This window comes from Anopheles coluzzii, chromosome 3 (assembly GCF_943734685.1).
Source record: "Anopheles coluzzii chromosome 3, AcolN3, whole genome shotgun sequence".
Classification (NCBI taxonomy): Eukaryota; Metazoa; Arthropoda; class Insecta; order Diptera; family Culicidae; genus Anopheles; species Anopheles coluzzii.
This window is the reverse complement of record NC_064671.1, coordinates 66491725-66511095: the sequence shown is the minus strand read 5'-3', so window position 1 is coordinate 66511095 and position 19371 is coordinate 66491725. Positions and strand designations below refer to the sequence as shown.

At 46.2% G+C, this 19371-nt stretch overlaps 2 protein-coding genes across 4 annotated transcripts; one reads left to right on the top strand and one right to left on the bottom strand.

Annotated features, from left to right (window-relative positions):
• Nucleotides 1-52: 52 nt before the first annotated feature.
• Nucleotides 53-8369, top strand: LOC120955599 (uncharacterized). 3 transcript variants are annotated; one of them, XM_040376628.2, is made up of 3 exons: nt 53-1540; nt 3687-3965; nt 4068-8369. In XM_040376628.2, the coding sequence occupies exons 2-3, from the start codon at nt 3718-3720 to the stop codon at nt 4885-4887; spliced, it is 1068 nt and encodes a 355-aa protein (XP_040232562.2). In that variant the 5' UTR covers nt 53-1540; nt 3687-3717; the 3' UTR covers nt 4888-8369. The 3 variants fall into 3 exon arrangements, with proteins under 3 accessions (XP_040232562.2, XP_040232560.2, XP_040232561.2); XM_040376626.2 differs by having other exon boundaries at nt 4065-8369; XM_040376627.2 differs by having other exon boundaries at nt 3663-3965; nt 4065-8369.
• Nucleotides 6932-16900, bottom strand: LOC120955598 (serine/threonine-protein kinase PAK mbt). Its single transcript, XM_040376625.2, has 5 exons — nt 14810-16900; nt 9611-10361; nt 9401-9521; nt 9025-9296; nt 6932-8941 (listed from the first exon to the last, which is right to left on the bottom strand). The coding sequence occupies exons 1-5, from the start codon at nt 15694-15696 to the stop codon at nt 8462-8464; spliced, it is 2511 nt and encodes an 836-aa protein (XP_040232559.2). The 5' UTR covers nt 15697-16900; the 3' UTR covers nt 6932-8461.
• Between the last annotated feature and the right edge of the window lie 2471 nt (nt 16901-19371).

The following is a 19371-nucleotide window of genomic DNA, read 5'->3' as shown; positions in this document are numbered from 1 at the left end:
GAAAATGGAAACCCAAACTGAACGAAAGTGTGGCCAATGGGTTTTCCCACTGTGCGAGGAAAATTCCGAGCAGCAAACGAGAGCCCGCAGCCCTTCGGCCCGATTTGCCGAGAAGAGAAGCCGAACAGTAGCCGAACCGACCGGACACACGGACGAACGAGCTGCTTAACATCAGCAGGGAAGGGTTTTTAGGAAATGGGGAAGGCTGCGATGGCCAAAATATAATAATGCCGGGTCGTAGGGAACATTCCTTCACACGCTCGGGCCCATCTCGGGCATTCAGTCTCGACGCTGCACGGACGGACGGACGGACGCAATATTACAGCACAATCGACCACAACGACGAGGACGACGTGTTGCGAATGTCGCATTGGATTTTCGCCATCAAAGGCGGCCGTTGGTTGCTAGCACGCTTGGTCACGGTCTAGGCAGGCAGCAGAAATAGGTGGAAAAGGGAAACGTTCTGCCAGACCTCGGGGAGGGAGTGGGAGCAAAATTTAACTGCGCACGTGTGTGTGTGTGTGTGCATGTGAAGTGAACATCGTGAACGCGGAGCCTTCTTGTGGGTGTTTTGGCTAAAGCGAGGCCGACGGAAAAAGCGAAAAACCAAACGTGAAAAAGCTCCGTCGCAAAAGCCCCCCTTTTTTCCAGGCAGGATAACATAACACGAATGGGGCGTTGACGTGTGCGAAACCCCAAGATCAAAGCGTGTCCGTTGTGGATAGGGGTAATCTGTGATAATAAATCGGTCCTGTCGGGATTGGACCCTTGATTCGATGTTTGATGTCGGGAAGGCAGGCGTGAAAAGTGCGTGAAAACTGTGTGTGTGATATCCAGTAGTAGACCATACGGACGCCCCAGCTCCCAGCTGTGGTTATTATTACATCGCCCTTGTCTGCCCTGAGAAACAGGATGCCGACAGGATGATACTTCCTTGTTGGTAAATGTTGCCCCCGCCGTCCCCGTACTTGGCACCGTGCCATATGACCAGTGGACCAGTGCACACGCCAAGTGCCCCGGGGAGCCCCACAGCAGCAGCAGCTAATCGATATTCGAGCGGGTTCCGGTTGGCGAGCGAGTAGGATAGAGCAGGACAGCTTGCAACACCAGCGGCCTCTCAGTTTTGTGCCGAAGCCAGTGGCACGAGGAGTTTCGGTGTCGGAATTGACTCGTTTGTATGGTCACATAGAAAAGCAGAAAAACGGGGAGATTATCTTGGGAGTGCCAAAAACTGTGTGTGCGTGTGGAAAGTTTTGCGCGACTTCCGGTAAGACGGTTTGTCGATTATTCGTAGCTTATCGTTGTCTGGCAGGATTTTGTGAATAGAAACATCAAAACGTATCCAGTCAAAATCACAGCGTGCGTGTGTGGTATTGATTCAACAGGACAAACACACACACACATACACACTGTTCCGAGATTTTCGGTCCTGATTTGGAGTTAAGGACTTCATCATCAACAACACCCGACGGAACGGACGGACGACGCTACTAACCGTGTCAACTGGTCCGGTACCCAGTAGCCAGGCGTGTGACACAAGGTAAATAAGAGACATAAAGCGTGAATTAGGCACTGGCTGCAACTAAATTATGCAGCAGTATGCCCAGTGGCTTGTTTTCTCCCTGTTCCACGAACCTTCCAAACCTTCGTGTAACCTGTCCCCAATTGTGACTTTTGAACATTCTAGAGACATCATGCCAAGGCGCTTAAGTCTGTTTTTAACCCCATTAATTAATTACACAGAAAAACGGGCAAGAACTGTACGCACCACGATTGTCGGCTAATCGCGTTCGATCCGGCAGCGAAAGCATGATTTCCACTTTTTCGTGTGTTTCGCACACGTACGAAAACTTTCCCAGAAGGGGGCCAGAAATAGACATTCGGGGAAACTGTCGTTGTCGGGGAAAACAGGCCTGATTTGCTGAGTTAATTGTGACAAAACATATGCCTTGGAAAGAAAGGGGCTTTTGGTGCAAAATTCTACGATTCTCATTGTCCCCCGCCACTGGCTATGGCGTGCTAAAGGTCCGTACGAATTGCAATTATGTCGAACGACGGATTTGTTCGTATTACACTTTGCTCTATCCTTTCTGCAGATGTCTGCCGATTATTGGAGGTGTTTAATTAGACGCTTCGCTGGAAACGTGAAATACTGCGAAATGGTTACTTTTGATGCCAGATTTAGAGGTTTTCTAGAAACTTTTTCCACTAGCTGGAATTAACGAAAAACAATCATTCTGGAATAACGAGCATTCATATGCAGCTATTTCGATAAGTTTATTCAAATAAGTTAAGAATTGTACTCTTCATATCTCGTATTTCTCATGGTACGGAATACTTGAACTTTTCATTGGTAAATTTGCTGAGCTACGATGCAAAGTATTTTGTAGAGGACAAGAACCATTGGAACCATCTTGCCTGATCTATTACTAACCAGGAACTGATATTTTAGTTTATTCCAGCCGTAGAACGTATTACCCCAGTCCAGTAGAACACTCGTTACACAACTTAGCTGAGGATTGACTATCCTATTACCCGTAAACCAAATCCGTCACAGGTAGTCCACAGAAGTCAATTAGTGCCTTATGGCCGGAATAGATCGACTAACGTTATGGTGACAAATCGAAAAGAGAAGAAAATGAATTGATAAAACGGTTACACAATTCTTGGAATTGGATCCTCAAAATAATATCTTCCCTGGTCCTAGTGCTGGTTACTTGTCAGGATTCAAGAATTGGTTTCGAGCATTTGCTGGTTGTCTCAGGACCCTGTACCTATCTGGGGACAAACTCATATTCAACCTATCGAAGTCATCTCTCAAGGTCTAGGTCAGATCAGGCTTCTCCAATCCTCAAGATATACATGAATGCAATTCTGGAATCTTTAAAGAATTTTTGGAAAATTCTGGATGACATCAAGAAGGAAAATGTATAACTCTTTTTGGTTGCCATCAATACATTTAAAGGATCTTCTTTAGAAGATAGACAGTAAACAGACGTTGGTGGTGTGCTCCAATTAATGTAAAAAAAGCACCACTAACAAAAAAAGACAAAAGTCCCCATTCTTAGTCTATCTCCATGCGTAGCGAGCATCCATAAATCATACATGCATACACCCGCGCCGGGTGACGATGCTGCCATAACCGACTATCAATAGAGTATACGGGGAACAGGGAAGGGCGATGGTGTAAAAATATATCCACCACAATATCCCATTAGGCACGAACGCCTGCCACGGTTTTCATGCATATCAACCGGTATCGCGCGCCGTCCATCTCTAGAGCTCTGCAACCGCTCACTACATCCTTTCATAGGAAACTGGAACAAAAAACTGGAACCTTCCGATTATTACCGTGTCCATAAAAAAGGACACACAGTGGCTCTACTTAATAATCCATACATCGCGATTAGCAGTGAAAGCGATTATAACTATTGAGCCCGGTGCCCGGTGTCGCATCATTCGGGGGAAATTGATTGGCATTAATCCGTTGTCGCAGCTATTCTAAATTTAAACTCCCAGGCTCAGGTAGCCCGGTTGCTAGCTCATTTGTATTCACCCGCTGCTGGTTGGAAGTTGTAGGTTGGGGAAGGGCTGGTATATTACTAGACAAACAGCATGGAGCCTACACCTACCAACTACTTCCAATGATCATAAAGCATCAGGCATCCGCTCTGCGTTTATTCCAGACAACTCCACCCCGGTGCGTCCCGAACTCGAATGGCGTCACAGAAAAGCACCGCCTCCACCTCCACCACCACACCGGCGCTAGCGGTAACGAACCGTATCCTGCGCTCGCCGTCGCACGAAAGCTTCTCCACCGACCTGTCCCTGATATCGATTTCCGTGTCGTCCATGAACTCGGAGGCGACCAGCGTACTGAACCGGTCCAGCTGCAGCCTGCTCAACCGCACGATGGAGGAAAAGCTCGGCAGTCTGCTCAATCCAAAGGATAGCAAAAGGAATCGGTATGAAAGGAACTGGGAGGGGGGGAGGGGGGAATGGTTTTGGGCACTACATATATCTGGGAGTTGTGATTTCTAAAGTTTTCTTTCAAATTCTGAAAGTAGGTCCTCCACCCTGACCGAGCGCTGGAACGAAAGTAACGATCTCATCCGGAACTGTGCCACACTGTCGGCCGCACTGGGCATCCACAAGAGCTTCAGCACGACCGACATCTATCAGCTGCCCTCCGATCAGCACCAACTTGGCCGTCTGTCCTCGTCGGAGCTCGCGCTCACGCCCTTCCAGAAGGTCGGGTACCTTTTCGATCACTCCCGGCTGGAGCATGCGTCCCGCTCCTACTCGACCTGGGTAGCGGTCGGTGAGCTAGCGTCCACCTCGCAACTTCCCTCCCCGCACGGTGGCCAATCGTCCGGCCAGGTACCGACACTGACCACGACCAACCCGCCCGCACCGAGCTTCACCGTAACGGACCTGATCAGCTCGGTCAACAAGAAGATACGGCAGAACTACATCCGCCGCCGGCTGTTCACGACCTACCGTGCGCTGGAGCGACTCTCCCAGAGCGAGTTCAACCTCGACCGGCTAGAGGCGGCCGCCTTTGCCGCCACCAATCCGGGGCCAACCGAGCTGATCGTACCCTCGACCAGCCTGTCCAATGCGTCCGCCTCACCCGTGGGTGGAAAATCGACCAGCTCACCGGCACCACCGGGTGGTGGTGGTGGTGGTGAGGCACTCGCGGACCATCCCGGTAAAAAGACAAGCGGAGGTGTTGCTCGCGGTGTACACCACGGTCCGAAGAAGCATCTCACCTTCCACGACATTGAGAACGAGCGGGGCAAACCGCTGTCCAAGTACGAGCGGCACATGCTGATCTTCAACTGGCTGCACACCATCGACGATACGGCGCTCGAGATCGAGAACTGATCGCCGCAGGAGCTCCCGGGAGGAGGAGGAGGAGGAAGAGGAGGACGCGACCCAAGTCTCTTCTGCACAAAAGAGTAAGATTTATTTACCCATACTCACACAAAGAGAGGGAGAGAGAGGAGGAAGTAAATGAGCCCAGAATAAGTCCTCGTCCCCAGCAAGTTTGTCTCGTCCTGCTTTTACAAAGTGTCACAAAGTGCATTCGGAGTTCGTGCGTGTGTTGTAGTTTAATTGAGGTTTAGCTGATGTTTGATGGAATGGTCTTTACGTGTACTCTTCACTTCTGTAAGGGGAAAGCTTCTTCTCTTTTGGAATACTTCTTATTAACTGTGTTATTTTCTACTAATCAGTGTGCAATCAAGGGAATACCTCCAATGTAGGAAAAACTACTTCTATACGATATGTGATGTCTTCTACGTAACGTATTAAGTTATATTTGCTGTGTCTCTTAGGATTTTAGTTGATCGGTTCCAAGAGAACTCCTGTTTCTCTCTTATTTTTTTGTAAATTAAAGGCAAAAGTGTATATGTATCTGCTTAGCACTCTTGTCCTTTTTCACCGCAAACACAACCATCTACAGTAAACGAGAATCGTCCCCAAAAAATATGATGCCAATTAAGCAGTTCAAAACGATACATATAAAATGTCTTCACAAGGACCGAAACCACGGGCGTATCATACACCCAGAATACATATGTCTTCTTGATGGTTAACGTTTAACACTCCCAAAATACTACCACAGTTACAGTAAAAACCAATTATAAAAAAGACTTATCACTAAAAAAAAGACAACCAAAACAAACCAAACAAAAACGGCAACCCAAACAGCAGTAACGTAGAGTGTAGTAACCGTAACGCGCAGTAACTTAACGCTTACTAAGAGGGGTAACGCGCTTGTTCGCTCGCTATAACGTCGCTAAGCGTGTCTGCAATGCAGCAACAAAACATTAACAAATAAACGCATATATTTTACGAAAAGGCTCCCTTTTCCACATATGAATGTGCATGTGGTTTGCTGCTGAATAATAAGCGCAAAGCGAGCCACAACCTTGTCACTGTTGAACGTACTAAAGTACTATAGTAAAGGGTATAGAGACGCGGAGGCCTGTGTAGTGTGAGCGCTCTGCAGGTCATCGGTGTTATCGGTTACAGTTTTCCCGTTGTTGCCATCGATGTTTTTACTTGTTGTGAAGGATTACAGGTTCTCAGATCGTTCCCCCCGTTCCCTTAATCGTCCTAAATATGCGTGGTGGAAGCATGCACTAGAGATCCACTACCGCGCAGCAATCCCCGCCATATTTTGCCATTTTTGCCATCGTTTTTTCCACAAACGAACCACACGTCGCTGGTGTTTTGATACCGTACTTCTTTACATTAAATAGACTTTAAAATCGATTAGATAGAGCAGATTTCACATTTTTGGATGGTAGAAAGACGGCGGCGGCAGGAGCGTCCGTGACATGTTAAGTGGCTTTTTGCTTCAAAGTGGCATAATTTTAAACCTAACGAGGAACCAATAAAAATAAAAATATAATCAACCAATATGGCCAATAATAGGCACAGCGAGTGTGACGATGCAGCTTAATGGTGCGAATTGATGATGTGAGGCAAAATAGAATGAAAGTATTGGCGCGATTAGTATAGGTTTTGCTGCATGAAAGCTAAACGAGATAAAGCATTACACACTAGAAAAAAAGACTAGAATGAATAAGAGACAGTTTGGTCAAAAAGAGAGCGGATGAGCTTATGTTGGTTGTTCGCCTGGTGTCGTAAATCGAACCCATCCATGTGAGCATTATTAAATGTCGTATTATGCTGGAACAAGTTTTACAGGCTATCGTATTGAAAAAAAAAACAAACAAACAAACAAAACTACCCTTATAATACTGCAAAAATACCAATCGCGTACCCCGTGTAAATAGGAATCACTTAAAAATAGTGGGAAAAACAATTCTAACAATAAATTCTTACAACATTCAAAACGGTGGTCTCATCGGATGTGTTTTCTCTTCTCTGTCGCTGTGCTGTATCACAAATAATAATGTGAGATTTTTAATCAATTTATTTCCCAAAATTCGAACGTCGTTTTTTGTGTAGTATAAAATAACTCCAACAGCTGCTACAAACTGTCCCTATCGGAAAGGTAGGTAAGCGCGTGTACTTCTCTTCCCTTTCTGTCTGTGTTCTGTGTTTAGCTGTTTATGTCTAAAAACGTCTCTTGTCTCACACTTTATAATACTTTGTATTGTTTTGCAACTATCGCTCTTCTACTACAGCTTTTTTGTTGTTGTTATTGTAGCAATCGCACCTAATACAACGATTACACTCTGTTCGGCACATTTCGGTTATATGTATAAGTGTCGGTGTGATTGTGTGTGTGTTTTACACACACAAGGAATGTTTCCTACTACCAGAGGAGATTCTAACCCGATCGGACAAGAGGAAAACAGGAGACAGTCTCATAAAGTTTCTCAAAAACCAGTACAGTGAGCAACAGATTGAGCGCAAAAGCGAAAAAAGGTCTAAACCCGCATTTTGACTGCTTTTTTTCGTGCAGTCTTTGTTAATTGACGTATTTGTGTGGGGGGTAGTGGTGAGATAAAGCTAGCCAAGCTCCAATACTTTCTTCGGAGTGAATGAGTTTCGTTCGTTTCGGTGTTTTTGTTTTATACATTTGAAATACGGGAAAGGCCACAGAGGTTAATATCTAATACACGTTAAAATACGCCGCACTATCAGCAGCTCAACACTACACTGCACCTGCACTAATTGTGTAATAACAACGTTTCGTTTCACTCGCGATTCTTTAAATATAACATTTTAACTGCAAAGTGTTACTTAACTCTCGCGTTCGGTGTTATAAAAATGCAACTTTTCAACTCCTAATACGTAACGGTAAGCGGGATTATACAAATGTTAAAAACAAAACATATTACAGAAACATATCCTAACAATGGCCCCTTTGCTGTTTCGCTTGCCAGTTTATACGCGGAAACCATTTACGTTTCTTTATTGGTTTCGTTTTGGGGATCAAAGAAAGAAGGGAGATTAATGTTAAAAGTTTAATCCGTGCAACTAAATACTGGAATGTCGTAGCTAAATACTAGGCTCATGTGTTACAGCTACCAGTTGTGTTAAGCAGATTCAATTGATTCGTCCGATTCGTACGTAGTGTAACGCGTTACACCCTAAGTAACACGTCGTTATTGTACGTGTATCCTCAATGTTTCGATGTCGCTGGGTAAACTATGTACAGCAATAATTCGTTTAAGATGAAACCATACGTAACGAACAGAAGGAAAGCGATTCTTTTCGCTTAACAATCCTTTCACTTTCCGCTAAAAACCCTTCCCACAAATAAATGCAACAAAATGTCTTACTCACACGGGTGGTTTGCCGCGCCCATTACTGTTCTCATGCTCATATATGCTTTACGAGCATTCGTTTTCGATGTGCAAAACTCCGTTTGCCGTTTTCCGCTTTCCCGGAAACAAGCAGAGTGCTAGAGAGAGGAGATTCTTTTGGTTGGCTCTGGAATGGCGCTGGAATGGCTCTGGAATGGCAATTCCCGGCCTCAACAGTTACTGTGCCGGGCGCCACGCATCAGCGGCACGAGCAGCGACGGTGGCCCGGCCTGCCGCAGGAACGGATGGGCGAGCAGTTCCGCGGCCGTCGCACGCTGCACCGGATCCCGCACCAGCATCCGGTCGAGGAAGTTCTGCAGCCGGCTGGATACTTTGTGGGAGTTTTTCAGCTTTGGCGGTGGCATGTCGCGGATGCGGCGCATCGCTTGCAGCGGCGGCTCGTTGAAGAACGGTGGCTCACCGTCTATCATCTCGATCACCATGATGCCGAGCGACCAGATGTCTACCTCCGGGCCGTACGGCAATCGGGAGATCACTTCCGGCGACATCCAGTACGGTGTGCCGACGAGTGATTTACGCTTCGGCAACTCCTGCGACACTTGCGCACAAAAGCCAAAGTCGGACAGCTTGACGCGTCCGTCCGAGGCGAGCAGAATCGAGTCGGACTTGATGTCTCGATGGATGACACCCTGTGGGGTGGGAGGAAGAAGATAGCGTGGTTGTGTTAGCTTTTATTTGATTTTTTATTGAGAAACTTTTAAGAATCACTCACCTGTGAATGAAGATACGAGAGCGCTTTCAGGCACTGCTTGCACACGGTTGCGATTTGCTCCTCGTCCATGCGCGAGTGGGTCACAATGTCGGTCAGTGCACCGCCCTCGAGGAACTCCATCACCACCCACAGCTCGTCGTTCACCAGGAAGCTGCTGTACGTTTCCACAATGTTCGGATGGTGGTAGTCACGCATAATGACGACCTCGTTGAACAGCAGTTCCCGGCGCTGCTGCTTCCGCAGGTCCATCTGCTTCACCGCCACTTGGCGTCCTGTGCATGGGGGAAAGGGGAGTTACAAAAGTACACAAAAACGATTAATTAAAAGGCCATTCCTGTCATTGGATTGGCGTTCAGTTCACCGAGCAGAAACGTACCGGTTGATTTGTCTGTCGCAATGCACACCGTGCCGGTCGATCCTTCGCCGATTTTGGTGTAATTTTCCAAGTTTTCGCGCGGATCGCCGGCCGACACCACCATCTGCAGCGCGGCACGGAACTGAACAAAAAAGGCGGGGAGGGAGGGAAACACAAATCAATAATCAATTAAAAGTGTGTTATGAAAACAAAACAAAACGATGCCCGTACCTGCTCGTGGGTAAGCCTTTGCTCCGTTTTCACCGGTGGCTGCTGCTGGCTCTGACCGCTCTGCGTGGTGGACGCGGTACTCTGCGCGACGGACACATTGCCCCCGCTCGAGCTGGAGGCCCGCGAATTGCTCTTCGCATTGCTGATGGAGTTGTTGTTGCTGAACATGTGGTTCGGGTCGGTCGCTACGGTCGGAGCGCCAGTGGACGACGACGACGACGGGGATGGCATCTTCTGATGGTTGTGCACCATCGCATTGTGGTTATGGTGATGATGGTGATTTGGCATCTGATTATTGCCGCCCATCTGTAATGGCGTCGGTTGCATTTGTTGCTGTTGTTGCTGCTGCTGCTGCTGCTGCGCTCCATGATGGTGAGCATGCTGATGATGATGGTGCAGACCGGACGGGGACAGCTGCGAACCGGAGGGTTGTGAACCGGTGTTACCACCCTGCACGCCCATCATTTGATGATGATGGTGGTGATGGTGATGACCCGGCGGAAGATGGTTGCCATTGTTAGCGTCGCTCAGATGACCGTGCGGGTCCTGTTGTTGCTGCTGCTGCTGTCCGGGATGGTTTTGTCCCTGTGGTTTACTGTGTAATGGAGGTGGTGGACCACCACCACCAGCACCCTGGGCCATTCCGGGGAAGCTGTTACCGGCCTGCATCGGGCCAGGATATGGTGCTGCATTCGGGTAGCCGCCGGGCCGCTGCATTCCATCCGAACCGGTGGGGGAGGATTTTTGCGATCTAAAAATAAACACAAAATGCTTTTAGTATGGTATGCGTGTGTGTGAGGGTGTTTTGATGGGCAATTTACATTCCAAACAATGTAGATGCTTGTCCCAACAAATACAAACATTTGATTTTTCCCCCTTTTTTAACAATGTTTTTAAATTTTCGGACTCTGTTTCAACAAAAAACGTCGCTTCCCTCCTAAAACACACAAAGGTTAACCAACATTCGGTTTCGGTGTGCTCATATGATCGACAAACAAGGAACACACACAGCACATCCAGTGAACACAATCTCTCCTTCCTTTCGGTGTGGGAACGAGACACAATTAAGTTCTTATATTTTAAACTCCCACACCACGTTTACGGGGGGAGGTTTATAGCATGAAAACAAACGCTGCTCCTCCCTTTTGCCAAACAAATCGAACGCCCGGTAGAGCGACGCAAGAGCGCTCGTGAGTCCATTAGACCGTGCGGTGTCCAGCCAGAACGGAGGAAATGGGGATGAAAGTTTGTTGTGCCGGCGCAAAGGGGACAGGAATATGAAATTGAACACCCGGCCACCATCGACGCTTGCCACGTTCCGGTTCATTGCTGTCCTTTGCATGGGCAAACGTGCAAGCGGTGTTATCCATCCCGCAAGTTCCCGTTCCAGCGACCAAACAGTGCATGTGCAAGTGCTGGCCACGGATGAATGCACATCTGGCCACAGCAGTAAGACAACAGCCAGAAAAAAACAGGAGGAGACACAATCGATGCACGATGAGCGCGCTGGTGACTCTGGGAAACGAACTACTGTTTTAAAGAAAATTAGGTTTTCCCATTACTGTAAAGGGTAATGTAACAGGGGTTTTCCAAGTCAACTTCGAATGTGCACATCATTATTCACCACCTATACGATGATTTTTAACAGCGGTCATACATTGTATTCGCATCATAATAAAATTTCAGTTTTTACACATGACTTTCACCACATCACAAAAAGAACAGTCAAATTCAATCCAGCTTGAAACGTGTTGAAAATCGTAAGGATAAACTGGATACAAGGTTTCCAAGCCAGTTTTGAATGTAAACATTGTTAATCACCACGTGCAAAATGTTATTCCACATCGATCTGACATTTCATTTTCATCATAATTATTTTTAATTTCTTCAGCATGATTTTCGGCACTTCAACTGGCTGCTGTTTTTTCAGCGAGATTTGAAGCCGGATCGCATCACCCGTTGACAGTTGAAGTGTTGAAAATCATGTTGAAGAAATTAAAAATTATTATGATGAAAATGAAATGTCTGATCGATGTGGAATATCATTTTCCACGTGATGAATAACATCGTTTTCATTAGAAACTGACTTGAAAAACCCTGTAAATTATTGTGATGCAAATACAGCATTTGACGGCTGTTGAAAAACATCTCGCAAGCAATGAAAAATGTGTTCCCACCGCTAGTTAAAACTATTAATTTAAAAGTAATTGTCATAAACAGTTGAGATTTCGTCCTGGTATTGTTTGTTTAAAGCTGCTGCCCTTATCTTCCTATTAGCCATTATCCAAATATTTGGTTGCCTATTAGATTTTGACAAGATTTTTTTTTAAATTTAATTTTACAATACAATTAGTAAATGTTTCAAGTCAGTATTGCATAGAAAACATAGTATTTTGCGCACAAAATAAGAAATTGCGCATTAACTTTGCATCTACATGTGGCTACCAACGGCAAATATTAAATAAGATAGCATATAACTTATTAAAAATAGTTCCAAACAACATACAGTTTTGCATACAAGATAAGAAAATGTATTACTTTGAATTGACAATTTAGTTGCTCTGTAGTTTTCACACCAATATCTGTCGAATGCGCCCAGTAAAACGGCAACCACGTGCTGTATTAACATGAAGGCTCAAGATAAGGCTATCGACTAACAAAAGACAGTCATTTTACAATGCTTTTTTAACATCATCAGACTTCATTTGGTCTCCACCACCAACATCACGATAAGCACGTATTCCGGAGGGACTAGTGGGTCAAATATTAATTCACACCGTTTGGCGTGACTCCACCACAGCCAGCCAGCGTGCTAGTGGACCCTATAGGGCTGCTGCCAGCCGCTTCAAAGATTTTGAATTCCAAATCACCCTAAAGCGATTGACACGGAGCAGCAGCAGCAGTGGAGGGAGGGAGAGAGACAGAGAGAAACTGAAATGGGGGAAACTGGTGCTGCTGTGAGCGGCAAATCGAATGTGCTATTTTGAGCCGAAAACGTGTCCGGCGTAAGCAAAACATCGCGTGGCACGACTTCAAATGACCAAATCTTTTACCGGTTACCGTTACCTCACCTGCCTTTCTCACCCCCGCTGGTCGGTAGTTTCATCTCTTCACACATACACGTGACCAGAAAGCATTAATTACAACACGCTCGTTCTAGCGGTTGGTAGCTTTCTTTCTTCCCTTTCCCTGCGTTCCCTTTTTTGTATTTACTTTCGCGCGGGAAGGTGGCTTTTAAATATTTAATAAATTGTGTTAAGCTTTGTCTGGGTGTAGCTTTACAAAAAATCTAATTTTCGCATCCCTTTTTCGGGAGTGGATGCGCGTGAAATTCAATTTTAACGTCACCTTCCAAAAAAAAAAGAAGAGACAGCAGATCAGGAGAATGTCACAGCCACAAACATTGTCCCCCAGCACCAAACGGCGTCCAAACGGCTGGCCGTGTGTAGCTAATTAGATTACACAACTGATGAGGATGGATGTGTAAAAAGCTTCCCCTCATGCCGGAGTGAAATGCCGTTGAGGAAAGAGTAGAGAGAGACAGGGAGGGGGGCCGAACGACATTAGTTTCTACTTTCGACTTTCCTTGATTGACATTGCGCTTTGGCTGCGATTGCTCAATTACGTATCAATTACTCGCCGTTCTGTTGTTTGTGCAGGGTGGTGGTGTGTCAAGTGCTTCCGGCGTTTTTTTTTTGTATTTTTCGTTAGTTCCGGTTCATTGATTTCGAACTTCACCGATCACTGTTGTTTAGCAGGTAGAGAATAGGTAGGGATTGTTTTGGTAAATTGAACCCATACAGATGGGATAATTGAATTTAAGACAAAATATGATTAATTTAAAAACAAACAACTGACATTAATTATTTGAAAAAAAGATTAAATAAACATTGGAGAGCTGATTTGCAGAAATTGGAGGGCAAACATACAACCATTTCATCAATTATTCAACAAAACAGAAGCGTTAAATGACAAAAAATTCTCTACACCAAGTGCAACACAAAAAAAACAACAGCTAAACAAGTCATTAACCCGTTTTGCCCTTTAAACATTGCACTTTAAGCGCAGCAGATGTGCCTTAGCATGGCTAGGAAAAGCATCTTGTACAAAGAAAAGGTGTCGCGCAATTTGTGTCTTTGCCCCCCCCCCCCCCCCTCTCCTCCAGGGAAGCGCGGCGTCGTTGCCTAGTAGCCAAACGGAGAAGCCCCCATCCGCTCTGTCATGGCTGGCTAAGCAACCGATAGGCGTCTTTGCGTTCTATTTCCGCAAAATGGTTACGCGGCTGCACACGGAGATCTGGGCCATGCAGCAGCCGCGCCACCGGATGCAATCAGAGTCGCTTTGCCGTCGCATTTCCACTCCCTCTCTCTCTCTCTCTTCCAGTGCAGCTTCGAGCCCCGAGAAGGCAAACGATAGAGGAAATGGAGAAGAAAAAAAAAACATCTAAAAAAGAAAACAGAGTCAAAGTTTAATGTGCATGTGCGCCCCGGTGTTGGGTGAACAAAAAAAAGCAATGGATATGATAAAAATCAAAACCACACCCTTTCTCCACACCGCCCCCCGGGAACCCCTCGCAAACGCAAACAAACCGCGCGCACATTCTTGGAGGTAAACAACAACACATTCCACTGCGCACTACGCGTTGTTTGATGGCCTCCCTGGACGTTCGCGGGGCGTTTCTTGGTGTGTCGTTGCAGCGCATCTCACACATTCCAACAAAGTCTACCACCAAACACACTTTTAATGTTTGTTTACACACAGCGCTTCTTGGATCGATTTTGCCCCCAAATGCACCTCGTGTGGCCTCTGCATTTACCTAACCACAGACACGGAGAGAAAAGAAGCATAACAGGGGTTCCCAGGGGTTCTCATAGTTGTGGGACACTTCCTTGACTCTTTCTTAGGGGAATTGAACTTCATAAGATGGCAATTGGACTCTATGTCATCCTACTTGAAAATTCCTATTGGATATGTCCAATAAGGGTGCTATAGAGTCCAATTCACATTACATTAAGTTAATTTCACGTGAGAAGGTGTCAATTAAGTGTTCCACAGCTATGAGAACACCTGAAAAACCCTGTAAGCCCGACCCTCCCCGTCTATGAAATCGAAATTTGACCACACTGCCCCGCAGGCAGGCAGGTCCGCACCATTTGGCGTCGTAACATAATCCGGTTCTGTGTCGCATCCACCACTCACCTGTTATGATACAGCGAGGACGTTTCCGTTAGCACACTGACCGGATTGGTGAGGTTGCCGTTCGAGCCCGTCGTCCCGTTCAGCGAGGCCGCGTTGGATAGGTTGCCACCGTTCATATGTGGAGCAATTGCATGGCCTGCTGCTGCTTGTACATTCCCGCCAACGGCGCCTGCTTGATGTGGATGCATGTGGTGGTGTTGCTGCTGCTGCTGTTGCTGTTGCATGTGGTGCATATGCATTTGATGCTGTGCCATCTGCTGCTGCTGCTGCTGCTGAAGCTGTTGATGGTGTGCCTCGAAGTTGTTGTTAAAGTTCGTCTCCAGCATCGTGCCGGTGGGTGAAACTGGCGGATAGTTTGCACCGGACGGCTTGGCGGCCGGCACCGGCGGGAACGCGCCATTGTTGTTCATCCCCGGGAAGGGTGATTGTCCACCTCCCAGCTGCTGGGACGGCTCTTCCGGCACGGATGGTGGCACATTGGTGTTGGCACGCAAATCTCCCCGGCGTACCCGCGGAGGGCTCGAGCTTCGCAGCGAGTTGGACCGGGCGACGTTGGACGTTTTGGGAAGGATCAGCTTGCCCTGCTGGTCGGGCGCAGCCACCGCGTGACCGCCGGGTACTCCCGCTACCGGCGGACCACCCTGCGGGCCGTGCGGGCGCACGATCGTCTTCAGGTCGAGTATTTCCGTTGGCGTAATTTCGGACGGATCGACCAGCGGGAGTGGGCGGTTCGATGACTTCAGGATCTGATTGTTGCCCACGATCGAGGCCCACTGGAGCGGCAGCCCCACGTAGCGGCCCTCCCGCTTGTCGAACCCGGTGTGCACCCGGTGCTCGAAGTTGCTCGGGAAGGAAATTTGGGGCTTTTTCTTTTTCTTGGAGAACATTTTTGCTGGTTTTTTGCTGTTGTTGGCGTTTGCACACAAGCACACAGAAGAAGCCTCTCAACACAGTAAGCGTACACACACGAGTTGTGTTTTGTTTTAAGTAAGGCACTTTAAGACACGTTTCTTACAAAACTGGGAATGACCGAACGGGCGTGTGGAATGCTGCACGGAGAGTTCACAACACTCGCGTCGGAAGTCGGACGATCAGCCGCCCCTTTGCGCCTTCAACAACATAACACACAGGCGGACACGACGACGACGCGGCGACACACACAGCGAGACAGACACGCGCGCGCACACACACACACTCGCAAACACACCTTGCATGTGTTGTGTGTAGGGGAATGTATGCTCCGCGGGCAACTTCAACCCCGTCGCCCCGGGAAGTGGGACAGCGCTGGTGCACCACCAAACCGAATGACAAATTCAGCGGGGGGACGAAGACCCCAACTCCCAAGAGATGCACACCACGCTCCTTTTCTTTGTTATTTCTCGCTCACTGTGTATTGCTGGCTCGCGTAAGTTCCAGGGCTTCTTCAGCCCCGCGGCAAACCCCACCTCACATCCGCGTCCTGCGCCCGGCCCTTACCCTTACAAAAAGGTAGCGCTGTGTGCGTGCGTGCGTGTGCGTTGCTTTTATTTACACATCTTTTTCTGCACCTTGCTGAGCATTCACGCACTCACTCTATCACCTCACGCAGAAGAGAAGGATGCACGCGTAAAACGATACGAAATTAAACGCACGATAGTACTGTAAACGAGGGGAAACCGAAACTGTGGAAAGGTATTTAATGCGCGACGAGCAGCGGATCACAAACTGGTGAGCCTCTTCCTTGGTGTCTGTGTCGTCTGCGACGGGAGCGTTAAAAGCCCTTTTCTTCCAGCCCAGTTTGGGATGGAATGTCAAAAGCGCCTTTTTTGGCTGGAGCCCCGTTGGGCAGGGCGAGGGTTTTTGACGTTCAACAATAGCCAGAGTGACCAGAAATACCGATATATCTGTATTCCTACCAAGGATAATGTATTTAGAAGGTTGATTTTTATCGCTTTTGCTGGGCGACATTGTGGGGGACATCTGTCACTCTCTACATACAAATTTCATTACCCCGCACCACCCCTCCCCGATTTTTATACTGGAGCCCCAGGAAGAGAAATGTCAAGTCGAGAAATGTCATTTTGCTCTGAACAACTTCACCTTGTCATTTATAACACCTTGCTGGCGACGTCGTTTTTAAGTACTTGTGACGTCGGTTTTGACGTTTTGCGACGGTGGCCACCAAAAAGCTCACCTTGACCTGTAGGCAAAGTGACCAGAAATACCGATGTCTAGGGAAAATCTAAAGTTTGAAGGAAAAAATCTAAATTTTTTAATCATTGAATTATAAAACTCAGAAAAACAATCAAATAAATCTAATTAATCCAGCGAAAATCAAATGACAGCACGTACGATAAAATCGTATCCAATAGAGCACTGCTGCGGCCCTAAGCGGTCGCGTGGAGCCCCGAGAAAAAGAACTGTGAAAAAAAATAGCATCTTAGTCCTTCTTTGGCTTAGAATTCCTAGTAAAATTTTCAGAGCAACACTTCAGAAAGAACTTCATTTGTGTAACCGCTGAACCAAATCTAATCCATATCCTAGATAAAGGTTGCATATTCTCGTGAGATGGAACTTTTATTTTGCGCATTAGCAACCCCCCCTCCCCCCCGCTTAACACTTCTTTCGCTTTCACTTCTTTTAACTCAGTTAAGTTTCGAGTTTTAACCTACCGAAAACTACAGACAAAATTTTGATGCGCCTACCGAAAACCGCCAAAATAATCTGGCCACACTGACAATAGCTGCAAAATGGCTGCGTGTTTGTATTGTGCGGTTTGAGTACAGTTCAAAAGGCGCATTGGCTAAGGATGCCCAAGTAATAGACCGTTGGGTGTGGTGAATATGGTGAAAATTTTAAATTACCGTATGCAGAGATTGACTTTTGTTTGGTTTTGCAGGCTTGTTCTTTAATTGCAACCAAACTGCATCGACGTCGAGTAGAATATTGCTCAAGAAATCAGGTATACTTTGCAACTAAACTCTGCCGCTTCTAATTGTGGTTTCGAGGTTAACATAGAAATGTGTAAAGAGTGCGAGTTTCGGTGAAAACTTCTACGTGTTCTGTCGATTCCAGAGTTGATTTAAGTCGGTCGTTGTCGACATCAAAACCCTAGCGGGAAATGTATCGAAATCAACGATTTTGCATATTTGAAATTGCTTGCTATGTAAAATTAACTAAATACCCAAGTGCCACAAATCCACTAAACGACCACTAAACGGCTTCTAAACGACTCAAGTTCTCTACCTAAACGGAATATAGAAAGACTTCGTTTAATAGACGGTGAACGACTGATGCTTTCTAAAAATACCAAACAAGTTGGTTGTGCTATCTGTTGGTGGGATACCCCAACCAGTGAATCTTTTTTCGTTTTTTGAGCTTTCTCCTTCGCTCTGTACTGTTATCGCATTGAAGTTATGAATCGCCAGAACTAGAACGGCGATACGATTGTTTAAATACTAAACTTCATTGTGCACCATTTGTACAGAAGTAAGTGAGATTTGAATAATGGTCGATGATGTTGATACCCGTGTATCTGACCACACGATCATTAGATTTTTACTCGGAATGTTAGAAGGGTATATATGCCATCCCAAGCGCCACAGATTAAGCTTAAACGACTGGAAAATTGAATATCCATAGAAAAAAAATGAAAGCTCCACAGCTTCATTGGTTTGATCAATAGATGGCGTATTACAACTCATCATTATATTGCTATCCTTTTCTTGCAATGTGTTTCGACAAGTTTCTTCTTATCATTACCTAAATAGCCTTCTAACTTTCTGAGCAAAAATCTATTTGAATGGTCGTGTGGTCAGATACGAGGGTATCAACACCAACGACCATTACTCAAATCTCACTTGCTTCAGTGCTGGTGGTTTCCGTTGGAGTTTAGTATTTAAACAATCGTATCGCCGTTCTAGTTCTAGCGATGCATAACTTCAATGCGAAACCATACAACAGTACAGAGGAAATGAGAAAGCTCTCCTCCAAGCGATGAAGCTCAACTGGTTGGGGTATCCCACCAACAGAGAGCGCCACCAGCTTTTTCGCTATTTTTAGAATGCATGAGTCGTTTGCCGTCTGCTAAACGAAGTCTTTCTATATTCCGTTTAGGTAGAGAACTTGAGTCGTTTAGAAGCCGTTTAGTGGTCGTTTAATGGATTTGTGGCACTTGGGATGATTATATGAAGCTATGCGAAACACATTGAAAGAAAAGGATAGCAATATAATAATCAGTTTTAATACGCCATCTATTGATCAAACCAATGAAGCTGTGGAGCTTTCATTTTTTTCTATGGATATTCAATTTTTCAGTCGTTTAAGCTTAATCTGTGGCGCTTGGGTAGCACTATGTGTTAAAATAAATTACATAAAAATAAAAATCATTTCAACGCCAACGAAACCAAATGTGATGGACCAACATGACCAACAACCGAAAATTCAATTAAACTACTCTCTTTATCTCTCTCTCTCTCTCTCTCTCTCTCTCTCTCTCTCTCTCTCTCTCTCCCTCTCTAAACGACTAAACAACCACTAAACGGGTTCTAAACGATTCAAGCTCTCTACCTAAACGGATTATA

Coding starts and splice junctions, on each gene's coding strand:
- LOC120955599 (XM_040376626.2), top strand. CDS start 3,718: ATGGCGTCACAGAAAAGCACCGCCTCCACCTCCACCACCACACCGGCG. Junction 3,966..4,064: donor AAGGATAGCAAAAGGAATCG/GTATGAAAGGAA, acceptor AAATTCTGAAAG/TAGGTCCTCCACCCTGACCG.
- LOC120955598 (XM_040376625.2), bottom strand. CDS start 15,696: ATGTTCTCCAAGAAAAAGAAAAAGCCCCAAATTTCCTTCCCGAGCAAC. Junction 9,522..9,610: donor AAAGGCTTACCCACGAGCAG/GTACGGGCATCG, acceptor TTTTTTGTTCAG/TTCCGTGCCGCGCTGCAGAT. Junction 9,297..9,400: donor TGCGACAGACAAATCAACCG/GTACGTTTCTGC, acceptor CCCCATGCACAG/GACGCCAAGTGGCGGTGAAG.